Consider the following 27,204-nt stretch of genomic DNA (forward strand, 5'->3'; position numbering starts at 1 on the left):
GTCTAGCCTACGAACTACTAGGTTCTAACTCGGTAGGACTGTGAAACACCTGGAGCTATGGCTGCAGCAGGCTGGCTGGAGAGACGAATGCCAGGAGAGTGCACCGGAGAGAAGGCCCAGCGCCCTAGGAGCGGGAGAAATCAAACAGGAGAGCCCTCCCCCGGTGGGGGTACAGGGAATACGCTTCAGGGAGGAGACGCTGCACATACAGGCCGGAAGGAGCCACACTTCACTTATGGTGCGGTGCGATGTCACCGAGACAGAAAACGTGGAGTCCTTCCAGGTGACTACGGATGATTTTGGAAGCACATTAACAAAAGCCTCGTGCATGCGGAGTACTATACACTGCTGAGGTGGAGGTCGGGCCAGAGCCTCCAGGTACAGCACAGATGCAAAGTCGCCTCCCTCGCAGGCCTGGGTGGCTTATGCAATCGAGGCACCACTTTAGACCAACATTATTCAAAGTGGCTTCATGGAAAATGAGTTAACTGCAAAACCACTTTGAAAATGGAGTATTGGGATCCCCGGATGGCGCAGCAGCCCAGAGCCGGATCCTGGAGACCCGGGATCGAGTCCCGCATCGGGCTCCCTTCATGGAGCCTGCGTCTCCCTCTGCCTGTGTCTCTGCCTCTGTCTCTCTCATGAATAAAGAAATAAAAATCTTAAAAAAAAAATAGAGTACTGATGATAATAATTCAAAGAGTTATTACAGGAACTTCGGTGACCAGTGAATCCGAAGCCCCCAAACGCATTCCCAATTTGGAGAACCCGCAGCGTCTGTGAAAAGCGAGTCTGGGCCCTTTGCCCTGTGCTCTCCGGGGTCCGCGGCCGGCGGGGGCGGGGGCGGGGGCGGGGGGAGAAGCGCCGCGGGTGAAGCGGCCTTCCCGAGCGCGCCCCTCCGCCGGCGCCGCGGGGCAGGTGCCCGCCGAGCACAGGGAGGGCCCCCGGCGGCCGCCGCGGAAACTTTGGGGTCACAAACACCTCGAGGGGCCTCCCCGCGGCGCGCGGCTGCTCCCCCGCCCCCCCGGCCGCCGCGGAGCCCCGCCCCCCCCCCGCCGACGTGGCGGGGCGCTCAGGTCGGCCGGGTCAGGTGGTTGGGTGCCGCCCCGGGAAAGCGCTCCCCGCCCAGGGCGGGCGCCGCCGCCGCGCCCCACGCCGCCGGGGGAGGGGACTCGGCGGGAGTCGCGGGCGGAGGCGAGGAGCGGCGCGCCGGGCGGAGGCGCAGAGGACGCGAGGCGGCGGGCGGGACGGAGCCATGGACCGCGGCGAGCAAGGTGAGGGCGCGGCGCCTCCGGGAGGGGCGCCCGCAGCAGGTGCGCGGCGGCCCCGGCGGGAGCGGAGCCTCCCCGACTTGCATCTTCCCGACCCGGTTCTGGCGTCGCGGCGGGGCCGAGCCGCGGGGAGAGGGGAGCGGGCGGCTGGGGCCGCGGGCGCGCGCGCGCGTGCATGTGTGTGCGCTCGTGTGCGTGTGTGTGCGCGCGTGTGCGTGTGTGTGCGCGCGCGTGTGTGAGTGTGCGCGTGTGCATGTGCGCGTGTGTGCGCGCGCGCGCGGGAGCGGCGGACGGAGCCCCGGGCTCTGCGGGAGAGACCAGGAGGGGGTGGGGAGGCCGGAGGCTCTGGGCGGCGGCGAGGGGGCCGCGCGCGCTCCTGTCGCCGGTGCAGACGGAGGAACTGCCGACCGCGGGTCCTCTCGCCGCTCAGGATGGGACCGGCCCCCCCCCCCCGCGTCCCCAGGATTGAGACTCCTGCCCTCGTCCAGTTAGCGTGCTTAGGGTTCTGGGGGCGTTTGGGCCCCGGAGCGATGGTTTTGGACGTCTCTGTGTAAGAGGTGTCCCTGAATTCTGCCGTGGTGTCCAGGGCTTATGGGGGTGCGGGGGATGGAGCTTTTCCGAGTAAGGGTCCTCTTTGCCTCCTCAGGGTGAAACCCCACGGTCTCACCGCTGCTGCTCTGGATGGACTCGTTTCTGCAAACAGTAGTATCTCAAGTGAAATGGTCTCCGCAGAAGGCTGGTTAAAGGGGGATGCAAACAGGAGGGCATGGTTTTAAGATCTGAATATTAAGTATTTAAAGGTTGCTTCATCTTTGTGACACTAACCCGGTAGTAATACAGCCGGTGGCACGCTTTTTAAAAGATACGTAAATGTCAAGGGGGAAAAAAAGTAACAGTATTAAGGTACGTTTTAGGAAGTGGGGAGAGGAACGACTCCTATTTTGAGTTCAAGCACGACAGTTTTCATTTTTGCTTATCACTTTATATTTACCTTTAGGCAGGCTTTTTATGTAAATAAAAGCATATTCCCTATATACTATTGTGTATACAATATGTAATTGATGTGTGTGTGTGTACGTATAATAAGTAACATATATCTGAACACCTGTTGTTTAGATTGGAAGCTTGTTGATGTTAGAAGCATATACTGCATCTTTGTCCAGGGTTGGGTAAGATGGTGATTTGCACATGGTAGATCCTTAAATGTTTGAATCAGAAAGCTCACCTCCCGTCTTCTGTGTGTTGTTAGGAGAAGGCCTAGGAGCCACCACGTAAGCCAGCATTGTTCTGTCTGCTTTTTCATGAGGGTGTCTTGTGATGTCAAACATGTGAACGTGCGTATTTGCATATGCCTTACACTGTCATATTTATCATAATGCTGTTTTTAGAGTAGCTCTGTTTGGTACTTGTCAAACTAGATGAAATAGCTGTGTGTGACCAGGTGAATGGTGTGACTGATGTTACTAGATTTGGTTTTCTAGTTTGGTGAGAATCACAGTCATTAGTACCTCCATGCTGATTGCACCTTGTGTGGTTTTTGTAGGACTAGTTTTTCATGTGCGTGAGATATTTTATGAGTTCTTTGGCCTATGAGGGGAGTCTCTCCGTTTCTAACTTTCCGATGTTTTCTTTGGTTAGTCATGTTAGTTCTTGTTTTTAATTATTATTCCTCGAGGGCAAGGGAAATCCATCCTCCTAAAGTGGGGAGTCTAAACTCAGCTCAGAATGAAACATGAGTCACCTGCATTGGGAAGGTCAGGTGGCTCACTCAGCTTTGCTGTGTTGCAGCCACGTGGCCTCTCCTTAGGCTTCTGGTTCCATCTGCCTGTCTCTTTTGCATTTTCTTTTCTTTTCTTTCTTTCTTTTCTTTTCTTTTTTTTAAAGATTTTACTTATTCAGGAGAGACACAGAAATGGAGATACAGGCAGAGGGAGGAACAAGTTCCACTCTTTTGTGTTTCCATCTTTATGTTCCCATGGCAAAAAGTAGGTGCTCCGAAATGCTTGTTGACTGCCAAAGATGAAAAGGAAAAGTGACCAAGAGTACGTTCTGGCTGTTGGAACCTCTGATGTCCGCCCTTGGTTCCCACTTACTACTGTTCTTTTTTCCCCCTCTGTATTTTAAAGGAGCAGAACTCTGTGGTTAGGCAGAGAAAGTTGTCCATCAAGGCTGTTTTGGACTTAGAGGGTAAGTTTACTTGTAAGGTCTTGGAACTAGCAGAGTGGATGGCTCAGTCTTTGTTGAATCCGTGATGAGACTTGCTTGAAAAAAAGAGGAGGAAATTGGGATTGTAAACCTGCATGTTCCCTCCCAAACAGTGTTTGCTGAAAGAATGTGTATGAAACTCTGATTTTCTCTTGAATTGTATTTTTTTTTCCAAGTACTGAAAGCCGCATAAGAACATTTTGGGATTTAACTTACTTTTTAGTGTACACGGAGTTGCATTTGTCTGTTCCCTAAAAAAACAAAAACAAAAACAAAAACAAACGACTCTAGATGCAAAATTAAATGCCCTACCTCTTGTCTTAACTGCATTTCTTTAATGTAAATATTTCCTTATACCTTCCTTAAAGTTGTCAAAATCTATCCCTTGCTATTTTTTTAATTTAATAGAGCTATAAAGTCTTAGAACAGTTTTCCTTGTGTTTTATATAATATATTCTAATACTATAAAGTGTCTGGCTCAGAGTCTGCTGTTTTCCCCACCTTCCCCTGTACCCAGACCTTGTACATAATATTCTGCTTATATTGAGAACTTAGTCCACAGTAATTGATTTAAAACATACCCCAAGGGATGCTTTGGTGGCTCAGTTGGTTAAGTGTCTGCCTTTGGCTCAGGTCATGATCCTGGGGTCTTGGGATCAGACCCTGCTGGGCTTCCTGCTGGGCAAGAAGCCTGCTTCTCCCTCTCTTGCTCCCCCTGCTTGTGCTCACACTCTCTCTGTCAAATACATACATACATACATACTTGCATACATACCATTACCCCCCCCAAAAAAATAAAACCTACCTTAAACTGCGTAGTGCCTCTCAAGACTTTCTCCCCAGAAGCCAGCACATTGAATGTGTGTGCTGCTTTCACTACTTTGAAAGTGTAGTGTGCCATGATAACTAGAGCATACATTGTGTAAAAAAAACCTCCTGGGTGCCTTTTATGGTGTCGAATAAATATTTATACTTGAGTACTCTCTTATGTTAGCAATAACCTGTACTTCGGCAGTCATCTAGCCATTAGTGCATTTTATCTGTGTTTGAATTCACACACAGACACACACACATACACAGACACACTCTCACCCTAAAACTTTTTTTTCAGGGAGAGAGGGAGGGCTGCTGGAGCCAAAAACCTGGGAGAGGAGAAGGCTGCAAGAAAAGTAAAACAATGATATGCCACTGTAATTTTGGCATTGAATTGTACCTTCAAAATAGTAGAACCGTGAGATGTCACTTATTTAAAAATAAAACAAATGTAGAGATGAATGGATAATAGTACTCAGGGTTTGACCCACCCCAACTCCTGGGTGTCTTTGGTCAAGTCTCGCTTTCCATATGGTACTAATGTCTTTGTTAGTTCAAATTCACTTTCTGCATTTATTTTTATGCGGCAGCCTTCCTGGTCTCTAGGGCAAAAGCTGAGTGGTAGGAGGGGTTGTGATCTTTTAGCAAGATCTCAAAACAGCATAATCTATGCACACGATAAAAACAAACATACTCTCAGTTCAGGACCACAAAGAACAGCAAAATCCCCTGAATTTATTTGCTTTTAATCCTTTTGTTGTAGGTTAAGATTATTATATTTTCCTTTGGGGTTCATTATTTCTGTTTTAATTGTTGATTGCTGTAATCTTCAGAGACTCTCCCAAATTTTATTTGCATGTAGTACAGAAACCATCATCTTAGCGATGTATTTTTATTGGAAAAATATCCGGGGGGTGGGAATCAAGTGATTTAATGTCTAGTTGAAGTTAACATGTTTACATTAAAAATACTTTTTGGTAGCTGTGAATAGTTGTTCATTTTAGAATAATCAGAAAATACAATGAAAAAGAAAAAAATCATCCATAATTCTATTCTGAAAACTCATTATTAGCTTATTGATTTATGGGTATAAATCAATATGTATCACTTTAAACAAGTCATAAAATGATCTCTTATTGAATATTTCATTTTATAACTCGTTTTTAATTTTTTAAAAAAGATTTTAAAATTTATTTATTCCTGAGAGACACAGAGAGAGGCAGATACATAGGCAGAGGCAGAAGCAGGCTCCCCGCAAGGAGCCTGATGCAGGACTCGATCCCAGATCCTGGGATCAGGACCTGAGCCGAAGACAGATGCTCAACCACTGAGCCACCCAGGCATCCCTATAAATTGTTTTAAGTTTTTAAAATTTATTTGCATGATCTCTGCACCCTACATGGGGCTTAAGCTCATGACTCTGAGATCAAGAGTCACATGCTCTTCTGACTGAGCCAGCCAGGCGCCCCTTATAACTCCTTTTCAAAACAAAAACAAAAACAAAAACAAAAACAAAAACAAAAACAAAAAACAAAACCTCAATATATTTAAAAAATATGCTTCTCCAACATCATTTTGACTACTGTGACCAGGTAATTAATGCGTGTGATCAAAATTCTAACTGACTCAAAGTTTGCAAAACATAAATCTTCCTCCCATTCCTGTCTCCTGGGCTGTTTCCCTCACATAGCAGTTGGCACTGTACCAGTTTCTTCTCTTTCCATCCAGAGTCTATGCAGGTAGGTATCTATACACTTATATATGAATATATATGTATGTGGATATATTATATAAATCGTAACATGCAGATTGTTTACCACCTGACTCCCTCCACTTAAATACAATATATGTTTTAGAGATTATTCAATAGTTATATAGAGTTGCTTCATTTTTAATGGCTATTTGTGGATGTACCATGTTATGTATCCTAATAGGTGATACTTGTTCCCTATTGATGGCCATTTCAGTTTCCCCTGGTATGTTGCTTTTAAAACAAATCTGCAGCAAATAAATTTGTATGCAAGTCATTTGATAAATGTGCCAGTATGTCTGTAGGAAGAATTGTTAGAAGGATGTGACTGTTCAGTTTGGATAGTGCGAAATCCTGCTCAGTAGAAGTGCCAGTTACACTCTACTAGCATTGTGTGGGCATCTGCTTCCCTCCATCATTCGGCCTGGGTGTTGTCACACTTTTTCATCTTTGCTTATCCTATACGGCAAGAGGGGTTCTTTAGCATATGGTTTATTATATATATATATATTTAATATGAAAGTGGTTTGGTAAATTTAAATCTATATTTCATTTTCTGTGAAATGTCAGATTATATACTTTGCCTAATTTTCTGTTGTGTTCTTTTTTCCCTTGATTTGCAGAATGTAGCCCTCCATCCATGATATGAATTGCTAATGTATTTTTTCCTGGTTTGTCTTTACTCCTTTGACTTGATAGTGATCTTTTCCCAAGTAGAAACACTAATTGATGGCTGTTTTCATTTTTAGCTTCTAGCTTTTGAATCATTCCTGGAAATACCATCCCCACTTTGAGTTTCTGTTTTTTATCGATTTTATTTTTTACATTTAAGTCTTTCATCCATCTGGAGTTTATTTTGATAGAAAGTGTGAGGTATGAATCTTAACCACCGCTCCCAATTGGCCACTCAGTTGCCCAATACCAGTCACTGAATATTGGATTTTCTACTGATTTGAAATACTACTGTTGTCATATACTAAATTTCTGTATTCTATTCTTTTCCTTTGATCTATCTGTGCATTCCCAGCAACCAAACTAAATTATCATAGCTTCATAATATGTAAAAATACCTGGAAAGACTGATTGTCCCTGATTACTATTTCTTTCCTTTTCTTTCTTTCCTTCCTTCCTTCCTCTCTTTCTTTTCTTTTCTTTCCTTTTTTCTCTTTTCTTTTCTTTCTTTCCATCCTTTTCCCTCCCTCCCTCCTTCCTTCCTTTCTTCTTTCTTTCTTTCTTTCTTTCTTCCCTCTTTCTTTACTTCTCTTCTCTTCTCTTCTCTTCTCTTCTCTTCTCTTCTCTTCTCTTCTCTTCTCTTCTCTTCTCTTCTCTTTTTCTTTTCTTTCCTTCTCTTTCCCCATGCCCATCATGGAGCTCAAACTCCTGACCCTGAGATCAAGAGTCAAACACTCTACCAACTGAGCCAGCCAAGAGCCCCTCTATTTTTATTGTTAGAATTTTTTCCTAGCTATTCTTGCCAGATTCCATTTCCAAATGAACATTAGAATCAATTTGTCTAGATGAAAATACAACAGAAATCCTGTTGGTATAGCTTTTCTCCCTCTCCTCTACCTCCCTGTCCCCCATTTTTCTGTCTCTCTCTCTTTCTTTCTTTCATTCCTCGCTTTCTTTCATGGAGGGAGGCATGGGAGGAGCAGAGGGGTAGAGAAAGAGAATCTTAAGCAGGCTCCATACCCTGTGTGTTGCTCATGTGGGGCTTGATCTCATAACCCTGAGATTGTGACCTGAGCTGAAACCAAGATTTGGTCGCTCAGCTGACTGAGCCAGGTGTCACCCACCAACAGTTATTTTAAAGGGAGGAGGGAAGGTGTGAGTGGGGAGCAAAAAAATGGACAGGAGAGGTTGAAAGGGTTTGTTTTTTTGCATCCTCAACAACACTTGTTCTTTGATTGATTGATAGAGGCTATCTCAGTGGGTGTGAGGTGATAGCTCATTGTAGTTTTAATTTGCACTGTCATGATGATGAGTGATGTGGAACATCTTTTTATATGCTTGTGGGCCGTCAGTATGTCTTCTCTAGAGAAATGTCAGTTGAAGTCCTGTGCCCATTTTTGTTTGGATTATTTGTTTTTGTTACTCTTGCCAAGTTGTAAAAGTTCTTTATATATTATGGATACTAAGCCCTTATGAGATCAATGGTTTACATGTATTTTCCCCCATTCAGTAGGTTGTCTTTTTGCTCTTGGTTGTTTCCTTTGCTGCACAAATGTCATTGCATTAAAAAAAGAAAAAAAGAAGAAGAAAAGAAAAAAGAATTAGTAACTCTATAGGAGAAAAATGCCATCTCTTTTTATTTAAAATTCCTCTGTTTACTGAGAAGCTATATATGTTATTAGCCATTTTTCTTCTCCTCTTGAGGTTGTTACTCACTTTTTATACTTGGATCTTGGTGTGTCTTGGCCGCCTTCTCATCATCCCCCCCATGGTCCTATTAAACCTTTGTGTTTTGTGGCACATATTTTTCCTGTTTTTATTTTTATTTTGGTTATGTCAGACCTTTAAGATATTGTTTTTACTAACAAAATACAGTATTAAGAGCAAATACTTTGTAGGTGACATTTTTGGGAGTAATTTGCATGGCTCTGGGCAGCTTTCAGTTCTTCCTTCCCTGGGTCTTTAAGTCTTCTCTCTTACCACACTTTTGTAATCAGTCAGTACTAAAAATAGTGGGTTTAGGTATTACTGTTAATTTACATGCCTCGGCTTATAGGCATGGTGTGTTTCATGTTACAGATAGGCAAATAATATCAGTTTAAAAATTTATATAAGCATAACCTTGATAAAGTTTAGGATTGGGAGTTTACTGTTAGGATCAGACTTCAGCCATTGTGTTCTGGGCTTTGTTGGAGGCATTGTGGTGTGAAAAGGAACATCTGGTGCAATCAATAGGGCTATAGGAATGAAGATAGTAGTTTATCTAACTCATTAGTGTCTGTAGTTGGCTAGAAATAAAGTGTCACTAGAACAGAAAAAGGTTCTTATATTTGTATTCCTAGCACTCAGGTGTGTATGTAGTAGGTACTCCATAAATCTTTGTCCTGTTGCACGTAATTAATTGGAAAGATTCCTAGCATAGAGTCAGATTGGGTTAGATAGAGTGACTAAGAATTAGGAAAGGATAATGGTTTGGCAGAGAGGCAAGACGATAGGTTCCAAATATTTTTTAGTTTTATATATAATCACTGAAAATCTGTAAATAGAAGAAGCCAAATTAGTACCTTACTTCTGAGGTATTATGTTAACTGTGTGTATATATGTATGTAGATAGAGAAAGAGACAGTGAGTTTACCTTTCTGTTCTCTAAAGCATGTTGGATGTAGTGCTCAATAAATATTTTCACGGATGCATTTCCTATGTTGTTCTACCAAAGTTAGTTATTTACTTCAAATGTGTCCTGGGTTTAGGAGGCATGGGTGGTCTCCGCGCATTTTAGAAGTTTTATTTGACTGCAGTTGAGAAGGGCAAGGGGGTATGTTGACAGTGGTGTCAAGTACTGACCACTAGTTAACCAGAATGAGAATTCTGCAGAGAGAGAAAAATGCAAACATTTTGGCCTTGGGGGCAGTTAGCAAAAGGATGACCAACCTATTGTTTTGGTGTCATGTGAGAATATCCCTTTTGGTATATGACTTTATTAGAACTCAGAATGATATTGGTGATGATGGTGATACTACCACCTGGCTTTTGCAAAACTCTTATTAATTTTTTGACGTATTATTTTATTTGAATCTTAGTGCTGGTGGGTGATAAGACTGGTATTATTTTCCCTTTATATATGAGGAAACAGAAGCTGATTGATCACGACTTCCCTACATACACTGTGCTAGATGTGGTGAGTGCTACAAAAACTTTGTCCCACACCTCTTATCTCTAAGAGAATCATCAGGACCCCAAGAAAAATAAGCTACATTTGTTAACCGGTTTTAAAGCCCTGGGGATACTTCATACTTCTTAGAGATGTTTTTTTTTCCTCAACTAATTAAAATAAAATTGGAACCTGAAGGGACATAGCGTCAGCCTTGCATTATAATTATCTAAGTCTTCCAGCTGGGTTTTTACTGGATCACTTATAGAAATACTCCTCTGACTCCTTCTAATACCAGCAACAGCATTTGCTGAGTGTGTTTTATATGTTAGGTTATATTCTAAGTGCTTTTCATGTTTCATTTTTTAATATCTTTTTAAAAAATATTTTATTTATTTTTTTAAGAGATTTCATTTATTCATGAGAGACACACACACACACACACACGGAGAGAGAGAGAGAGAGAGAGAGAGAGAGAGAGAGAGGCAGAGACACAGGCAGAGGGAGAAACAGGCTCCAAACAGGGAGCCGATGTGGGACTTGATTCCGCATCCCCAGGATCATGCCCTGGGCCGAAGGTGGTGCTACACCGCTGAGCTACCTGGGCTGCCCCATTTTTAAATATCTTCCCAAGAAACCCATGAACAGTACTTTAATATCCCTGCTTTACAAATGAAGAAACAAGGTGTAAAGGGATGACTAGTTTTGGTGCTGAATAGTATTGATTCTGAAACTGAATATTAGACATTTTGTAAAAGGCTACTTTGGTGGTTTCCTGTTCAAATTAAACATTTAATGTATTTGAGAGCAAACATGATATGATGCCTGCCCTGAGGCTCAAGGCCAGTCTGGAGAAAGAGACATAGAGCTTGCTCATTGTCTTGAAATGGGTGTTGTAAGAGCTTGCTTGCATAAGTGATGGAGGAGGAAGTGAGCAACTCTGGCTGGGTCATCAGAAAAGATTCTTACAGTACATGACCTTTGACCTTGGACTGGATGGCTAAGTAGGAATCTTTGTGAGGGGTGAGAGACAGACGAGGAAAGGAGTTTATGGAGGCAAGTCAACATGTACAATGAAGCAGTGGCACGGATGGGCAAAAAGGTGTTTGTGAATCCTCAGAATTTCCCTGGATCCGGAACCTCAGGTAGTCATCTGGGTGTGGGGAGGGGGTGGTGGTGTGAGCAGTCTTGTGTGCTAGGATCAGGAATCCAGACTGTATTCTGTAGGTGGTTAGTAGGTGGCAGGTGTGGGGGAGTTCAGTTTTAGGATATTATTTTGGCAATTGAATAGAAGGTACTAGCAAACCAGGTAAAGTATGTCTCTGTATTCCTAGCCAGTGTTAACCCTAAGAAGCAAAACTGCCAGTTATTTTACCAGCAGCAGATGGGTTTCTTTGAGAATAACGGAGAATTGCAATCCAGGACAGGAAAACTATGGCAAAATCCACAGGCAAGTCCACCAAGCACAGGAGAGGAATCTTCTTTTGTAGAAGAAAGTGGGAAGCTGGGAAGACTGTCATAAACAAAGACCTCATTGGAGTCAACTGGGAGGGTTTTTATTTTATTTTTTAATGATTTTATTGATTTATTTGAGAGAGAAAGAAGCAGCAGGACAAGCAGAGCAGGAAGGAGAGGGAGGAAGGGGATCTCAAACAGACTCTGCCCTGAGCGTGGAGCCCTAGCCAGGCCCGATCCCACGACCTTGAAATCATGCCTGAGCCAAAGCCAAGAGTCCCACGCTCAACAGACTGAGCCACCCAGGGGCCCTAAACTGGGGGTTCTAAGCCTAGTGGCTTTTCATTAGCTGAGCTGGGACTCTCTCTCATTGGCTGGGCTGCTGGGGCAGGAGGAAGTCTCTTTTCTTCCTGCTAGAATTGTAAAGTAGTATCTGTGTGCAAGGTCCTGTCTCTCTTCCTGTTGGGTCTGCAATCCACTACGAGTGGTGGGGCAAGAGAGTTCCCCCTCCCCACCCTCCCAACTCCATTTTAGTGAGGTTTCCTTTTTATTAGTTTTCCACACCAGAGGTGGGGGTGCTGGGTTCCTGAGAGATCACTGGGCTACTGTGTGTCATGTCGGGTGGAGGGGATCTGAGGGTTAGAGAAGAGTAGAGAGAAGGGCTTTCAGGTTCCATGGAAAAGGAACTGGGATGGAAAATCTAGAAAGAAGAGCAGATGCTGGGAAGGAGATAATTATGTTTGGCGTATGGCACACTTGAGGCCTTCCCAGTTGTCCGAAGCTGCATAACACACCATGGTAAAACCCAGTGGTTTACAACAACAGCATTTGTTATGGTCACAGATCTGTCACTTGGGCAGCGCTTGGTGAGGACAGCTTGTCTCTGCTAGCCTCAGCTGGGGCGATTTGAAGTGTGAGGCGGAGATCATCTGAAGGCTTACTCACTCCCATGAGGGGTGGTGGTACTGGGAAGACTCAACTAGCTGGGGCTCCTCGGCACCCGTCTCTGTCTGCGTGGCCTCCAGAAAAACCCCCCAGCACAGGCCTGTTCGATGGTGGTTATTTGGTTGCCTGTGTTGAGTAGTAGTTTATGCCAGAGACTGTGCTGTAGACCTGACAGTGGGCAGCCCCGGGATGCCCACCCTTCTTGTGTGTTCCCTAAGGGCTCCCAAGGTATGACTCTTAAGAGAGAGGTGGACAGAAGCTGTGTGGCTTTTATGACTTCGCCTCGGGCATCACTTCGTCCTCATTCTGTTAGAAATGTGCCAGCAGAGGCCAGCCCATACTCAAGGAGAAGGAGGTGAGACTTGACTCCACTTTGGGAGGGAAGAGCATCAGTGGCTCTGGGCACATGTTTTAAAACCACTACCTAGGTCTCATGGGACGTTTATGTGGGTAGGTTCAGGGGTGAAATACGGATCTCTAAGAGAAGGAACTGGGCAGGATGTCGAGGTTTGGGAGACATGTGATCTTGGAAGCTATTAAGTTGCTGAGATGGCCCACTGGGGGGGGGGAGCGGGGGAGGGGGAGGAAAGTGGAGTGAAAGGAGAGCAGAACTTGGATGTGAACATTTCAGGGCAGAGAGAGGAAGGTGCAAGTTAAGACGGAGTTCAACTTTCAAGGGCGGTGGAGAGGCCAAGTGGAGAGAGCCAAGTGGATGGGCCAGAAAGAGTATTGGGTATTGGCTGGTGCTGAGGACCCAGGGTAGGTAATGCTGAGGGGTTCAGACTCTGTGGGTTGGGGTGGGGTGGGACTGCTCACCAGTATCCAGTGTCAGGTTTTGTTTTTGAACGCAAAGAGGGTGGTAGTTTGACCTCTGTGCGCATTTGTAAAAAGAGAGAAGCCAGAAGCAGGGGGAGAATAACTGGCTTTGCTATTACTGTATATGTCACTGGTTTTAGTTAAGATGCTTTTAATGCAAAATGTATTATAATAGTCATACCCTGGAGTTTGACCTTCAAGGAGCTCAAGTCTATGAGCAATAATTCACTTTAATGGTAACAGCTTTGCAGAGAGTAAGTACTTATTAAATACTTGCAAAATGAAAGTGCAGTATTACACATTATCTGGGTGGTATGAGAGCCAGAGAAGCAATTTCGCCTGGAGGTGACATTTGAGCCAAATCCTAGTGAAGCTGTAACTTGCTTTTTTTTTTTTTCTTCTTTTTTTTTAAACGTGATTTCTCAGGGCGAATCTGAAGTTGTGAGTGCTCACTTCCATCATGGAGTGTCTTGGCTGTGGGATTCATTTGTGCAGCGTGCCTGGGTTTGTCAAATATTCTCTCGAAGGCTCTCTTGAAAAATGATTTGCAGTCCAGAGTGGCAGGTCCCAAACAGGAGTCCACCAGCTATTTCTCTCGGGTCACTGTTGGAAGGGAAACATACCTTTCAAATCTATTCTTCTGATGATGTTTAAAATGGATTGCCCATTGCTTCAGGGATTAGATAAAAATTTTGACTAACAGTAAAGATAATATGACAGATTGCTCTTGGTTTAGGGGCTTTTATTTTTTCCCAGAATTATAATCCAATTTCAGACTTCCTCTTATTTTTATTTTTTTTTCCTCTTTTTTTTTTTTTAATATTTTAATTTAGTTATTCGTGAGAGACACAGAGAGAGGCAGAGACACAGGCAGAGGGAGAAGCAGTCTCCATGCAGGGGGCCCAACGTGGGATTCGGGATTCGTGGGATTCAATCGCAGGACTCCAGGATCACGCCCTGGGCCAAAGGCAGGCGCCAAACCGATGAGCCACCCCGATGAGCCACCCCGGGATCCCGCAGACTTCCTCTTTTTAATCTCCAGAAAGGACTCCAGTCCTGGGAGGGGGGGTTGCTGTTTTGCTGGTTTGCCTCTGGCTGGGGCTGTGGTCACTGCAGCTGGTCTGATGATGTTTTCCTAGTCTGATTATTCTATTTATAATAGCAACCGTAGCTGTTAAATTTGAAGAGGAGTGAACTCTGCTGAAACACCCAAGTGCACTTGATAGCTTTGATAATTCCTCAAAATCCAGAGTGAAGTGTAAATTACAAATCACACATCTGTCTTTTGGCTCCTGTCAGTTTTCTCTTTTGCACACCACACTTTCTGTGGGTCTGTCATCCAACTTTGCTCTTCCTCCTTCCTTCAGCTTTCCTCTCTTTTCCTGTCTTTTATCTCCACTGAATTTCCATTTTCTCCCACTCCTTTCTATCTTTCCCCATTTTGGGTCATAAAACAGAACTCAGGAATTTTGTTGTTCTTTTTTTTTAAATTTTGCTTTTATTTCATGGATTTATTCAAGATATTTTATGTTTCCTATTAGTATTAACGTTTTTTTCTGTGGGAATAAAAAAACCCCCAAGTAACAGATTTCCTAGTTTGTTCATTTATTATTAATTAATTTCATTTCTATTGTGACATTAATTTAGGGCTCTCTCTCTCTCTCTCTCTCTCGGCATGTGTGTAATGATTCAAAGCTTAGAAAAAAATATTTCAAATTAGTCGTTGGGAATCTTCAGAACTCATACTTTATTTAACTCTTTGGGTCTCTGTATGCATTCTGGGCAAAGTGGAAACACTAAGAGGCTGCATAGTTTTTAAAATTTACTGGAAAATGAAGAGGAACTTTTGATTTTTCTTTATCAATTGAAGGAATTGAGGGAAGTAGTCAATTGCATTTCTAATCCCATGTCATCCCAGAGTATGGACACTTGTCATATTGTCACTTCCGCCTTAGATTCTGGACATGTTGGCCACCAGCAAGTGTTCCAGCTCCCTGAGTGGAGGAGGAGGCTGTGCGGTGGGCAGCCCCTACGGGCTGGGCTCCTGGGGCTTTCACCCACATTTGCACACAGAGCACTGTACCACGAGCCCCCGGCACTCAGACTGTCCTGCTTCTCCTGACCCAGGGGCTTGTTCACCCCCAGTCACCCTTTTGCTTTTGACAATAAAATGCAGTTTTGGGGAATTTGTTTTTAAGTAGGCTCCACGCCCAGCATGGAGCCCAGTGTGAGACTTGAACTCACAACCCTGAGATCAAGACCTGAGCTGGGATCAGGAGTCAGGACCACAGTCCATGAAGTCCCCCAGGAGACCCATTGGGGAATTTTTAACATGTGTCCATTGTGCCATTAATACCACTACCTCACATCTGTATTTTCCGTGCTGAACAAAAGAAGAAAGTTCGTGGGCCCTTCACGAGGCGCCCTGCCACAGAATGTGGCAGTTCTGGTCTTTCTCTAGAGGTTGCAAAGGCGACTGGAAGGATGCAGAAGGTGAGATGGGGATGGTTTGGGCCTTTCAGCTTTGGAAGAATGTGAAATTCTTACTTCTTTTCAACCAGTACCATGTAGGAAGGAGGAATTTTATTTGGCAGGGATGCTCATGATGTATTCAGTATATGCCTGGTCCTGTCTCCAGCCAAGCAGTTCGGGGCAGCAGATGCCTTCTTTGAGCTTCTCTGCATCTCCGCTCAGATGGACTCTTCCTTTTCCATCTTACTGATAAGGGGGCGTGAAGTGTGGGGGACTTAAAGAACTACCCAGTATCATACAGTTTTACAATATTTTGCCACCTGTCAGTCATGTAGAGAGATGTGATTTTATTTTTATTTTTTAAATTAAAAAATTTTTTTTAGAGATTTTATTTATTTATTCATGAGACACACACAGAGAGAGGCAGAGACATTGGCAGAGGGAGAAGCAGGCTCCCCATGGGGAGCCCGATGTGGGATGCGATCCCTGGACTCCAGGATCATGCCTCTGAGCTGAAACCAAGAGTTGGATGCCTAACTGATTGAGCAGCCCAGGTACCCCAAGAGTCCTTATTTTAAATGGATTTGTTACAGACATACATTTGCTAAAATGGAGCAGATTTATTTAATAAAACCAAGTCTCCAGTGTACGGGATTGTGCTCGTGAATCCTTGTGTTAACTGGAGATGAGTCACGTTTGGATGCCAGTAGAGCCAGAGTCCTTGGGTCCTCAGTTAAGGTCTTGAGATTGCTGTTTTGGGGAGAAGGCCGTGCTGAGGTGGGAGTGGAAGTGCTATAAAAGAAGCATTCCCCTCACCCCCTGTAGGACTCACTTGAGGGAACTTCAGCACCTTTAGAGGAATTAGTTTTTCCTGCTGAATACACCTCTGCTTATTCCAGCCAAGCCAGCGGGCAGCTCCCCCCCCCCGCAGCCCCCCCCGGGGGGGGCTTTTTAGGAAGCAACTGTGGCTGCCATTAGCGTCCTCACTTACCTGGCATCTCCAGCTTCAGGCAGCCATAAATGTGTATAGTATTTTTCAGTGCTTTGCAGTAATTCTTTATCATCCCCCCCCCCCCCATAAGCTAAACATAATCCTCGGGGACAAAAATATATAAAAGCAAAGCAACGTAACACGTCTTTTAAATAAGAGGGGCCTAGAGATCTCTGTCATTTTAAGCACCCCGCCTCCCACATTTATTTGTTTGTGTCTCAGCATCATCCCTTCTTTGAAAATACCTGTTAATTATGGGACAGATGTGCTAAGGGAAACATAAACACATTTTAATGAAAGTAAAAACCAAAACCCAGGCCTCATTTCCGGTAGTCACTCATACTCCTCCGCCAGCCCTCCTCCCTCTCCCCTGCACACACCCTGTGCAGTCACTATTCAGGTTCCTAATCACAAGCTCGGACTTGAAACACAGGCTGCTTTCTTTGGCAGGCCTTCAGGATATCAAGTTTCCTCTGTTCAGAGGGACCCCAAGACCTGCTTGTACCTGACTTCTCTCACGGAAGAGATCTTCTTGAAAGCTGGATTTGCCAGTCACAGTTTGGGATAGTAAATGTAATTGGTATGGGGGGGTCGGGGGGCTGGGGGTGTTGAGGAAAGGTGTTCTCATAGCAGCATTTCATACCTCAACGTGCTGCTCAGGTTGTTTCATGCCAGCCCAGGTGGAGTTGGCTTCTGCCCATGTGATTCTGTTAGTCATGGTTGCAGGCTGGCCTGGTCCTCCAGCGTCCCTGGAGAGCTGGGGTGGGGAGGAGGGGAGGAAAAAGATGGTCAGGATGGGCCTCCTTCTGAGGTGGGTGGCCGTGGGGGGAGGTAGAGGCAGTATTCAGAAGTATTCAGAAATGTCTGTTCTAGAAGGGGGCGCAGGAAGGTAGAGGCTCCCTAGGGTTGCAGCATTCTGTTATCCACGTAACAGAGAGGTACAAGGGCTCTTGTTTATACTGAAAGCTGCTTATCAGTAATTGCTTCGTCCTTCTCTGACAGATGTTGACATAAAGGCAATTCTATCCTGGCTTGCTTTTCACTTGCTTCCTAACTCATTTGGGAATGGATCTTCTACAGTGGACATATTACAGGATGACCTCTTAATATATCTGATGCCTGACACTACGGTCTTTTTCTTAAGTTTTAAGTCTTTTCTCTCCAGAGTGAAATCGTATTTTTCTTTATTATTCTTGATGTAGTGTTAAATCTTTTCTTTTTTAAAAAATTGGAAATTTCTATATGAGGCTGTAACTTTTTGTTTCATCTTCGCTAGGTAAAGAACCTAGGCTTCTTAAATGGATGTGGCTAAAAAGTTGGCCTTGTTAAAGGAAAAAAAAAATTGGCTGAATGGTGGGAGATGAGAAGGAAAACTATGCATGCTTTCAGGTTAAAAAAGAGATCATTTTTCTCTGTACCATGGAGAAGCATGGCCCAGATCATTGAATGGCACACAGCTGTTCCTTTGTAGGTCTGCAGTCACTTTAAGCATGGGGTTTTGCTTGTGTCAAAGAACAAGTGGGTTGTGATGACCTCGCAATATCTAGGAGAATAAAGCTTGAAACTGAAGGAGCTGATGTTCCCAAAACCCAGGAGTGAGAATGTACTCTTATTCCTTTTTTTCTCTTCAGTGAAACTTGAAGAGTACTTGTTTTAGAGAGAGAAACTTATACTTGATCTTTTATCGCAGAGTTAAGGTAAGAATATCTAGGCTGTGTTAGATGTTGGCTTTTTAAGCTGTTGTAGGATGTGTGTCAAGGGTGATACCTGCATTTTGGACATCAAATGGGCTTCTCGCTTAAAAAAATTTGGAAGTGGAAAATTCGTAATTCTTTATAAAGTACCAGTTATTTTTATTCCTAGTTTGGAACATGACTTGTAGCAATAATAGGGAGATTAAAAGGTTATCTCTTACTTGCCATCTCTCTGCTGAAAATTAACTATAGCTAATCCTATTTTTATATTATAGTTTTCCATAACCTTAGTTTATTTTTTAAAAGATTTTATTTATTTATGAGAGAGAGGGAGAGCACAAGAGCAGTGGGGAGGGACAAAGGGAGAGGGAAAAGCAGGCTCCCCTTGCGGGACTCCATCCCAGGACCCTGAGATCATGATCTAAACCAATGGCAGACACTTAACCAACTGAGCCACCCAGGTGCCCCCCCCCCATAACCTTATTTTAAAGTGGATTCCAGACTACACTTGTGCATCTTTGTTTATAAATATTGGCAGTAATGGTCCATTTTACTTCTGTGAAGTTGGTGAGAAATAAAATACAGGTGTAGGTGTTTGCTTGAGTTTATGCATTTCCAGACCCCACAACCTGGAAAGGGATGTCAGGGCTTAGAGGGTTACATTTGTTACTTAGATTTCAAAGCCCTGTTTCCTGTCTCCTTTTCCCTGCTGCTCAAGGAAGCAGCCCCAGAAAATATAAAGATGACAGCGAAGCCTGGGAGCAGCATTGTCCACCGCAGAGTATAGTGCAAAGGAATCAACAAAACAAGACAACAGAAGATTTTGTGAAACTTCAGCTTTTCCAAAACAACGTTTGCATTATTCTTTGGTAGCTAAGTGTCCATCGTAATAGAGTTGACTGTCGTGTACATTTTCTGTGGGAGACGCTAGTAAGATCAGCTGAACTCACTGAGACACTCCTGAGAATTCTGGAGTAAAATTCCTTACTTGGCTTGTTTTTCATGATCTTTGTGAGCTCCAACATTTCAGTAGCTCACAGGGAGCCTCCATTCTCCTATCCCATAAGCTTTTCCTCTACCGTAATTGCATGGTTAACCATTTCTCCAATCCCCTCCCAGTACCTGGTAGTATCTAAAAAAAAGTTACTTTTAATTTATAGGAACAGTGCAACAATGCACAAAAACACTTCTTGTTAAAAAAAAAAAAAGGCAGTATGGGGGGGCGGGTCAAGAGAATATGGATAAAGATATTTGCTCAGACACCTCATTTGGTGAGAGTCTTGTCCTTTTCTTAGCGACCTGTGTAGACTAGCAGTTCTCAAGCTTTTGTTTGTATCTGAGGGCTTGTCTAAACATATTAGTAGACTCAGATTGCTGATTCAGTGGGTCTGGGGTGGGGCCTGGGAATTTGCATTTTTAGTGAGTTCCCTGGTGATATCAGTGCCTCTGGTTCAGGGACCACACATTGGGAACACTCATAGAATTGATTTTTGCATATGTGTGCCTTTTAAAAAGGCAAATACTGTCGTACTATAGGTGCTTCTCTAGTTTTTATCAGCTCTGTCTTGTGGAGAGCTTTTTGTGGTAGTACCTGGCAATCACTTCCTCTTTTTAAAATTTTTTTATTTTTTATTTATTTTTATTTTTTTAATTTTTTTATTTCCTCTTTTTTTTTTAAAGAGTGTGGAGGGCACGAGGGGCAGAGGTTGAAGGAGAGACAGAAAATCTTTTTTTTTTTTTTTTTTTTTTTTTTTTTTTTTTGAGAGACAAAATCTTAAGCAGGTTCCATGCTTAGCTCAGGGCAGAGCCCTATGTGGGGCTCTATCTCACAACCTGAGGCAAAATCAAGAGTTGGATGTTTAACTGACTGAGTCATCCGGGTGCCACTGTGATCATTTCATTCTTTTTAACTGCTGCATAGTGTTTCAGAGTATAAATATGCTTTAATTTAACTTCTATTAATGGGCATTTGGGTTCCTTACAGAATTTTGTAAAACTATTATAAATAACTGCAGCACTGAGCGTCTTTGTTTATCCATCCTTTAGGCAAGCATGTTTGCCTAGGGTAGTATGGAGAAGTGAAATTGCTGAGCATTTATATATTTTATGTTATTTTTGTTTTAGTTGGTAACGTCACCCTGACTCCTTATGATGTTTACCACATTAACACCTAGCCCTGAGTAATTTATTATCCTCCTAAGCTGGGGCTAAACCGGAGTTGCTAGGAAAATTGTAAAAATGTGCTGATTGGGCTCTTTGGAAATTCAGCTTGAAATGGGCTTTGGGCTGCTGGCCAGTCTTTTTTCATTTTTTATAGACTTCCTAAAACTGATAATCCAACCATTTTTTCCACTCACGGTACACTTGGTGGGTAAGCATTGCCTTTGGTAACAATGGCTCGCTTATGTCAAGTTTATAGAGGATATAGGTCCAAGTGTATCTTGTAATGTGAAGTCATTGTTAGACTTCTCCATTCTGGATGTCCTTCCTTTTGTCAGACTCTACATATTGGTAACCAAATGTAGCATTTCTTGTATCCTCCACTTCCTAAACCAGTTATTCCTCTTTTTTTTCTGCCCTGGGCAACGATACGTCTTAAGTGAGTCTGGCAGGTATTAGGTGGGGCTACCGTCTTAGGTAGGTTGTGGCAAAGTAGGTGGGTGTTACATCTCAGCACTACCATTGCTAATAGGTTTGATTTCCTAGATAGGTAAAGTCAGAATTAGAGGTGGGGAGCTCATGCTGGCTTGTCAGTTCCTTGTTTTGCCAAGTCATTAAAATCAGCCAATATAAAGCCACCATCTTTTTATAAGTGTGAGATTTTTAACACCCCTCTCCACCCTCTCAAATCAGGAAGATCATAATCTGAGAATAAAGGGCATTGCTTTTAAGTTCAGTTTCAGAAAAAAAAAAAATTTTTTTTTTCTCCTTTGCCTCCGGCAAGTGAAAAATATTGATTTAGTCTGGCGTTGGCCTAGCATATAGAGGAAGCTGCTATTCTGGAGTAAAAAATGTAATATCTGTACTAGGTGTTCCTAGTTTGCCATGCTGTTGGTTAGTGGTGTTTCCAAAAGTGACTGGACGTGGAGGTGGTCCTATAAAGTGCAGCTCTCCTGAAGGAGAAAAATTCTTAGGATTCTTAGTCACCCATTTCCACTCTTGGAGCACTCCCTGTATGTCAGGCATTGAGCTACGTTTTAGATAAAAAAGAAGCAGAGAAAGGAGTTCTTGCATTTCAGCAGCTCCTTGGTAGTCCTGCTTTGTCTGTAGCATGCAAACTGCTTTCCCATGAAAAAGCGTTAAAACTTTTATATATGGGACACCCGGGTGGCTCAGTGGTTGAGCATCTGCCTTCCGCCCAGGGCGTGATCCTGGAGTCCCAGGATTGAGTCCCACATCGGGCTGCCTGCATGGAGCCTGCTTCTCTATCTGCCTGTGTCTCTGCCTCTCTCTCTCTCTCTCTCTCTGTGTCTCCCATGAATAAATAAATAAGAATCTTTAAAGAAAAAAAAAGACTTTTATGATGACAAATGCCATGTGTGCTCAAAGATCATCACTTGCTGTCAAAATCTGCTTATATTGGTCACTTTGGGCTACAAGCTGTGCTTCGCCAATGTTGCTGGTGTATCTTTGAGCTTCTTGGGAGCATCTCCTTTTAAAGCCAAGAAACTTTATTGTAAGGACACCTGCATATCCATTATTTACTTTTGTGCTTTTGCATGTGAAAGTACCCCGTAAATGATAACAAAACTTGTTCCGATTTTTTTTTTACTTGTTCCGATTTTAACACAAGGGCTCCCCACATACATAGTGAACCTCTCCTCCTCCTCGTCCCAGAATACTTCAGCAGAGCCTGAGACAGTTGTGCATTTGGAACCTCATGTGGTGTGTGGAAACAAATTAAAAAATAACCCACAGAGTGACCCATTACAGTGTTAATTCTTTCCAAACAACCAAGATCTAAGGAGCTTATTAGGGTTTAAATAGGTACAGTGCTTTATTAGATTTTTTTTTTTCTGTTACAACTTATTGGATGAGGTGCCAAAGGGGTAGAGATGACCTAAAAAATGTGGAACTCCTTCGATTTGATTAAGATGGGCACCGAACACCATGCTGAAGGCATTTCCACGGTCTCAAGGAACCAGTTGTGGGCTTATTTCGGTGAATCTGACAGAAAAGGTATTTTGAGAAAAGGGTGGCGGTGGGCTCTGAGCCACATGAGCATCCCATGAACTCCCTCCCAAGAAGACCACTATCCTGAAGCCTACTACATATTTAATACAAGGGGAGGCATCTGATGCTTTTCCTAGTGCTACAGGGCTCGCTGCAGTTGCTATGGAGAAGCTGGTGCTGGTCCCAGCTGTGTGACAAAGGCCCTTCAGGGAGGGGAGCAGGAGCGGAAGGTCACTTAACCTCGATTAGCTTGGAGAGCCCTGCTGGTTCTGATGACTATTGATCAGTGTCTTTATGGCCTCCTGTATTGTAAAATGTCTGCTGTTTTTAACTGTTGAGTATTTTTTTAAAGTACTGTCTTATTTTTCTTGGGATTTGGCTTCCCATTGCAGAATCCTAAACTTGTATGTTGGTAACATTAAGATATAATTTACTGACTAATTATTTGTATTGTTAACGTGATATTCTTCATAGTAGAGAAGAGGACAAGATATTACAAAAAAACATGTGCCTGACAAGGATGACTTTCATTTGAAGAAGGGTAAATGACCTGGTTGGTTCTGACCATTCCTTGAACTTTTTTCTTTAAAACTAATTATAGAATTTGTTATATATATATAACTTAAATATTGGAGTCTTTTCCACGGATTTCATTTTACAGATTCGTTCACAAATAAACTGTGACTTTTATGATTGTTTAAAAATGTAATGTGTATATTTCACGAATGAGAGCATAAATAACACTTTTTCTTTTGAAAAGCGTGTTGTTTTTGTTTGCTTTGGTGTCTAATACGGTGGAATGTACTAGAATCTTAATAAACATTTAATGCATGTGCTTCATGTTGAAAATGGAACTATCTAGTCCTTAGTAGGTTTTTTAATCTTTATATACTTCTAGTCCCCAGAGTAGGTTTTTTGTGATACTTGTAAATTCTAGAAATGATAATTTTTTAGTTGACTGATCAGTTGGTCTTTTAATGTAGTGGACATTGTGTTAACTATGAAACCTAAAAAAAAAATTAGTGTGGACTATGCTTATGGGTGGCCACTTGCTAAGTTTTAATGAGTTCTGGTCAAAGGGAAAATGTGTTTTCCAAAGTACCCATACTTTTAAATTGGAAAGGTTGTCTTTCCAACAATAGAGCCTCTTTTTTTTTTTAAAGATTGATTTTTTTTTTTTTTTTAAGAGAGAGTGGTTGCCCGTGATTGGGAAGAGTGGCAGAGGGAGAGAGAGAGAATCCTCAAGCAGATACTCCACTGAGTGCAGAGCCCAATGTAGGGCCTGATCCCACGACCTGAGCTGAAACCAAGAGTTGGCTGCTTAACTGACTGAGCCACCCAGGTACCCCAGCTAGAGCCTCTTTTGGGATTTATAGCAACAAAGACAAATAGAGATGACTTGACTGTGTTAGGGTTTAGACCCTTCTCTTTGGGGCACAGATTCTGAAGGTTGGCTCCAGTAAGGGGAAGAGAAGGGGATGAGAGAACATGCAGCCTTCTAGATGTTTCATATAAACTTGTAGATTGTCTCATTTAGTCCTTTCAAAAGCTGCCTTAGTAATTTGTAGTAATTTACAGGTGGGAGATCTGAAGGCCCAAGAAGTGGATGCTTTGTTCCTTGGTCTTATGGGTCCTAAATGTGGAATCAAGATGCAAACCCAAATCAGTCTGATTCCCAGGTTCATGCTCTGTGACCACTACGATAAGGTGCTGGAAGCCATTGGCAGCTGACTTGGAGGGCGTTGTTCTCTTGACTCCTGAACCACCTGCTTCATCTCACTTCCTCTGTAAATGTGCGAATGCAGTGTTTCTGTCAGTTATTCTCCTTTTCCATTCTCTTCTGATGCGCTTACAAGAGAAAGTGTAGGGGTAGAGAAAGGAAGGAAAAATTGAATTCTTCTTAGGGCCAGTCTGTGTTTTGTTTTGTTTTAATTCCTTTTTCCTCTTTCTCTGACTCTCCCATTTTCCAAATGTGGTCCCTGACTACAGCAGGCTTCTCCACAGTTAATCAAGTCTTTATTACTGGGGATCATCCCAACCCTAACAAATGTCCAATAATATCACTTTCTGTTTTTTTTCTGTTTACAGATGTGGGATGGTGGAGAATCCTTGATTTGACTAGGTTAATGAGAAGTAGAGACCTAATCTGTGCCTTGGGGAGTTGCTGGCTTGTGTGGGATGCAGGCCTGTGAGCCTTCACTGCACCAGAAGATGCACTGACTCCATAGCTAAAGTGATCCATACAATTTGAATTAAGGGAAAAGAGTAATTCTGGTGAGGGAGGATCCAAAGCATTTTCACAAAAGATAAGCGTCACTGGATCTCAACCTCGAGAAGTTTTAGGTGGGTCTCAGAATATTCTAGATGAAGGTGGTATGGAGATTGCTTTACATATGGTAGCAAATTCACACTTTTTGTTGTTGTTGTTGTTGCCTAACATATCCTAAAACTTATCAGCTTAAAAAATACCCAAACATTTGTTATGTTACAGAGTTTCTAAAGGTCAGGAATCTGAGACTAGATAGCTACATAGTTCTGGCTCAGGGTCTTTCCTGAGTTTGCATTAAAACTGTTGGCTGGAGCTCGAGTCATCTCAAAGCTTGATTTGGGTAGTCTTTGGCAGGAGGTATCTGGTTCTTACTCCCTGGGCCTTTCCATAAAGCTGCCAGTGACCCGATTTTCATCCATCCTACAGAGAGAGAACCCAAGAACTGTATTTTATTGGTCATACAGATCATCCCTGGTACAGGTGTGTGACTACGAGCAATCACTGAAGCCATCTTGGAGGCCATCTTGTGGATCACATCACCATAGAGATGACCTGGTGTGTAATGTGTGTGTGGAAAAGGTGCAGAGCCTCTGTACCTGGGACTTAGGCAAGTGAGGAGTGATATCTCGGAGGTGAAGTTGACGTTGATATGGTAAAAGTTCATGAAATGAATGTGATGTGGAATCAAGCTTCAAACAGCTTAGTCTAGTAGGAGAGTTACATTTTATACCTAAGAATGATCCCAGGTAGAAGGCAAAATGTGTACAGAGGTAGGAGTTATAAATGTGAGAGTTCAGGGATGCCTGGGTGGCTCAGTGGTTGAGCATCTGCCTTTGGCTCAGGGTGTGATCCCTGGTCCAGGGATCGAGTCCCACATCGGACTCCCTGTGAGGAGCCTGCCTCTCCCTCTCTGCCTATGTCTCTGCCCCTTTCTCTGTATCTCTCATAAATAAATAAAATCTTTAAAAACATGTGAGAGTTCAGAGTTATTGCTAGCAGGGGAGCCGAGTGAGACTTGTAGGAGAGGTGGGGTTTGTGTTGGAAGGAAACCGTCCAAATGTTGCTTACATTGAGGTGGGGTCATGCTGTTCACCTATGCCTTATAATGCAGTGCACTGCTGTTAACTTTTTATTGGTTATTCTTCCTGCCAGGGTGATAGAAGCTGTAATGAATATTGGATTTTAGGTTAAATTTGAGGTAACTTCACTCAGTTGGTTTAGTAGTTGGTTTAGTAGTGTTGACCCCTCCAACTTTTTTCTAATTTTTAAGCAAGAATGGCAGATGGTAGAAATGTTTAATTTCTTAGAATACAGTGCACTAGCCATTTTATTTATGTCATATAAAATTTGTTACCATATGTCACTTGTGCATATAAAAGTAGAGTACCCGTGGGGTAGTGTGTGTGTGTGTGTGTGTGTGTGTGTGTGTGTGTGTGGTGTATCTAAGCGAGCACCAATGTTGTATGTCCTGCATTGTGATGGTTTTCTGTAGCTATAGGAAAGCCTTCAACATTATTACCCACAATAGATTACTTTTCAGAATTCGTTAATCTCTTTAAGGCCATTAAAGGCTTAGCGACTAATGAGCAAACCCACTAAATACTACCTTATGTCTGAAAAAAGAGTTAATGTTCCTAGAAAAAGTGAGCTGTTTTCTTTGGTTAACAAGGTGGAGCCGGGTGTTCCCAGCGGTTCAGGCTATAATAAGCACTTGGTGAATAAGAAATGATGTTATTCTGGAGACAACTATTAAGTAATTAGAATTTTATCTCATTTTAATTAAATTTTTCTAACTCTAACCTATCTACCAACCGTTGAGCAAGGCACAGGTACTTTTTGTCAGATTCCATTCCTAACTTTGAGAGTGACCTCAGGAGAACCTAGGATTTGGGTTTAGAGAGGGCTCACGTTCTCTCCACTGAACAAAGAGCATTTACATAGGCCATTGAACCAATGTCTGTGTGTCACAGCTGGACCAGTGCTGACAAAATCTCCAGGGCCTTTGCATAAGACAAAGGCGTGTTTTGTTGCGTGGAGAGCACAAATAGGCTTCTTTTCTTTTTTTTTTTCCAGTCAGATATGAAATTGGAATTGCTTAATGGTAACACAAGCCTGCTCATCGAGCTGCTTGTGCACTTCTCCCGTGATAGAGTAAGTGGAGAAAGTGTGGGTCCAGGAAAAAGACCAAGGGCCACATGAACTGGGCTGGGGGACCCCTAGGTGACCTCAGTGTGCATCAGGCATGTGTCCCTGAACTTCTTGTCCAGGCTCCTTCTTGTAAATGCTCTGTGTGCCTATCTAGAGGCTTGGGATGAGAGAAGAAAGCCATTGTATCCAAGTGCATTTAAAAGCCATGAGGAGCTATCCAAATACAAACTGCTCTTTATTGTTGCTTGTTATTTTAATAGTTGTGCTGGATTTTTTCCCCAAGGGAAAACTTTACCTCTGTCCTTTAAACTGCACAGCCCCAACAGTGGATAATTATTAACCATATTAATCTCGATCCCATACTGTACAGTCTTTGGAT

The 27,204-nt window shown here is 43.0% G+C and overlaps 1 protein-coding gene across 3 annotated transcripts in view; it reads left to right on the top strand.

Annotated features, from left to right (window-relative positions):
* The first annotated feature begins 1,125 nt into the window (after positions 1–1,125).
* Positions 1,126–27,204, top strand: part of TPD52 (tumor protein D52) — a 107,590-nt gene continuing 81,511 nt past the window's right edge. For all 3 annotated transcript variants that reach the window (XM_041768521.1, XM_041768522.1, XM_041768523.1), the window contains exon 1: positions 1,126–1,274. In XM_041768521.1, coding sequence (XP_041624455.1) covers positions 1,256–1,274 — 19 coding nt within the window. In that variant the 5' untranslated portion in view covers positions 1,126–1,255. The remainder of the gene's footprint in view (positions 1,275–27,204) is intronic.

Source organism: Vulpes lagopus, chromosome 9, assembly GCF_018345385.1.
Source record: "Vulpes lagopus strain Blue_001 chromosome 9, ASM1834538v1, whole genome shotgun sequence".
NCBI lineage: Eukaryota > Metazoa > Chordata > Mammalia > Carnivora > Canidae > Vulpes > Vulpes lagopus.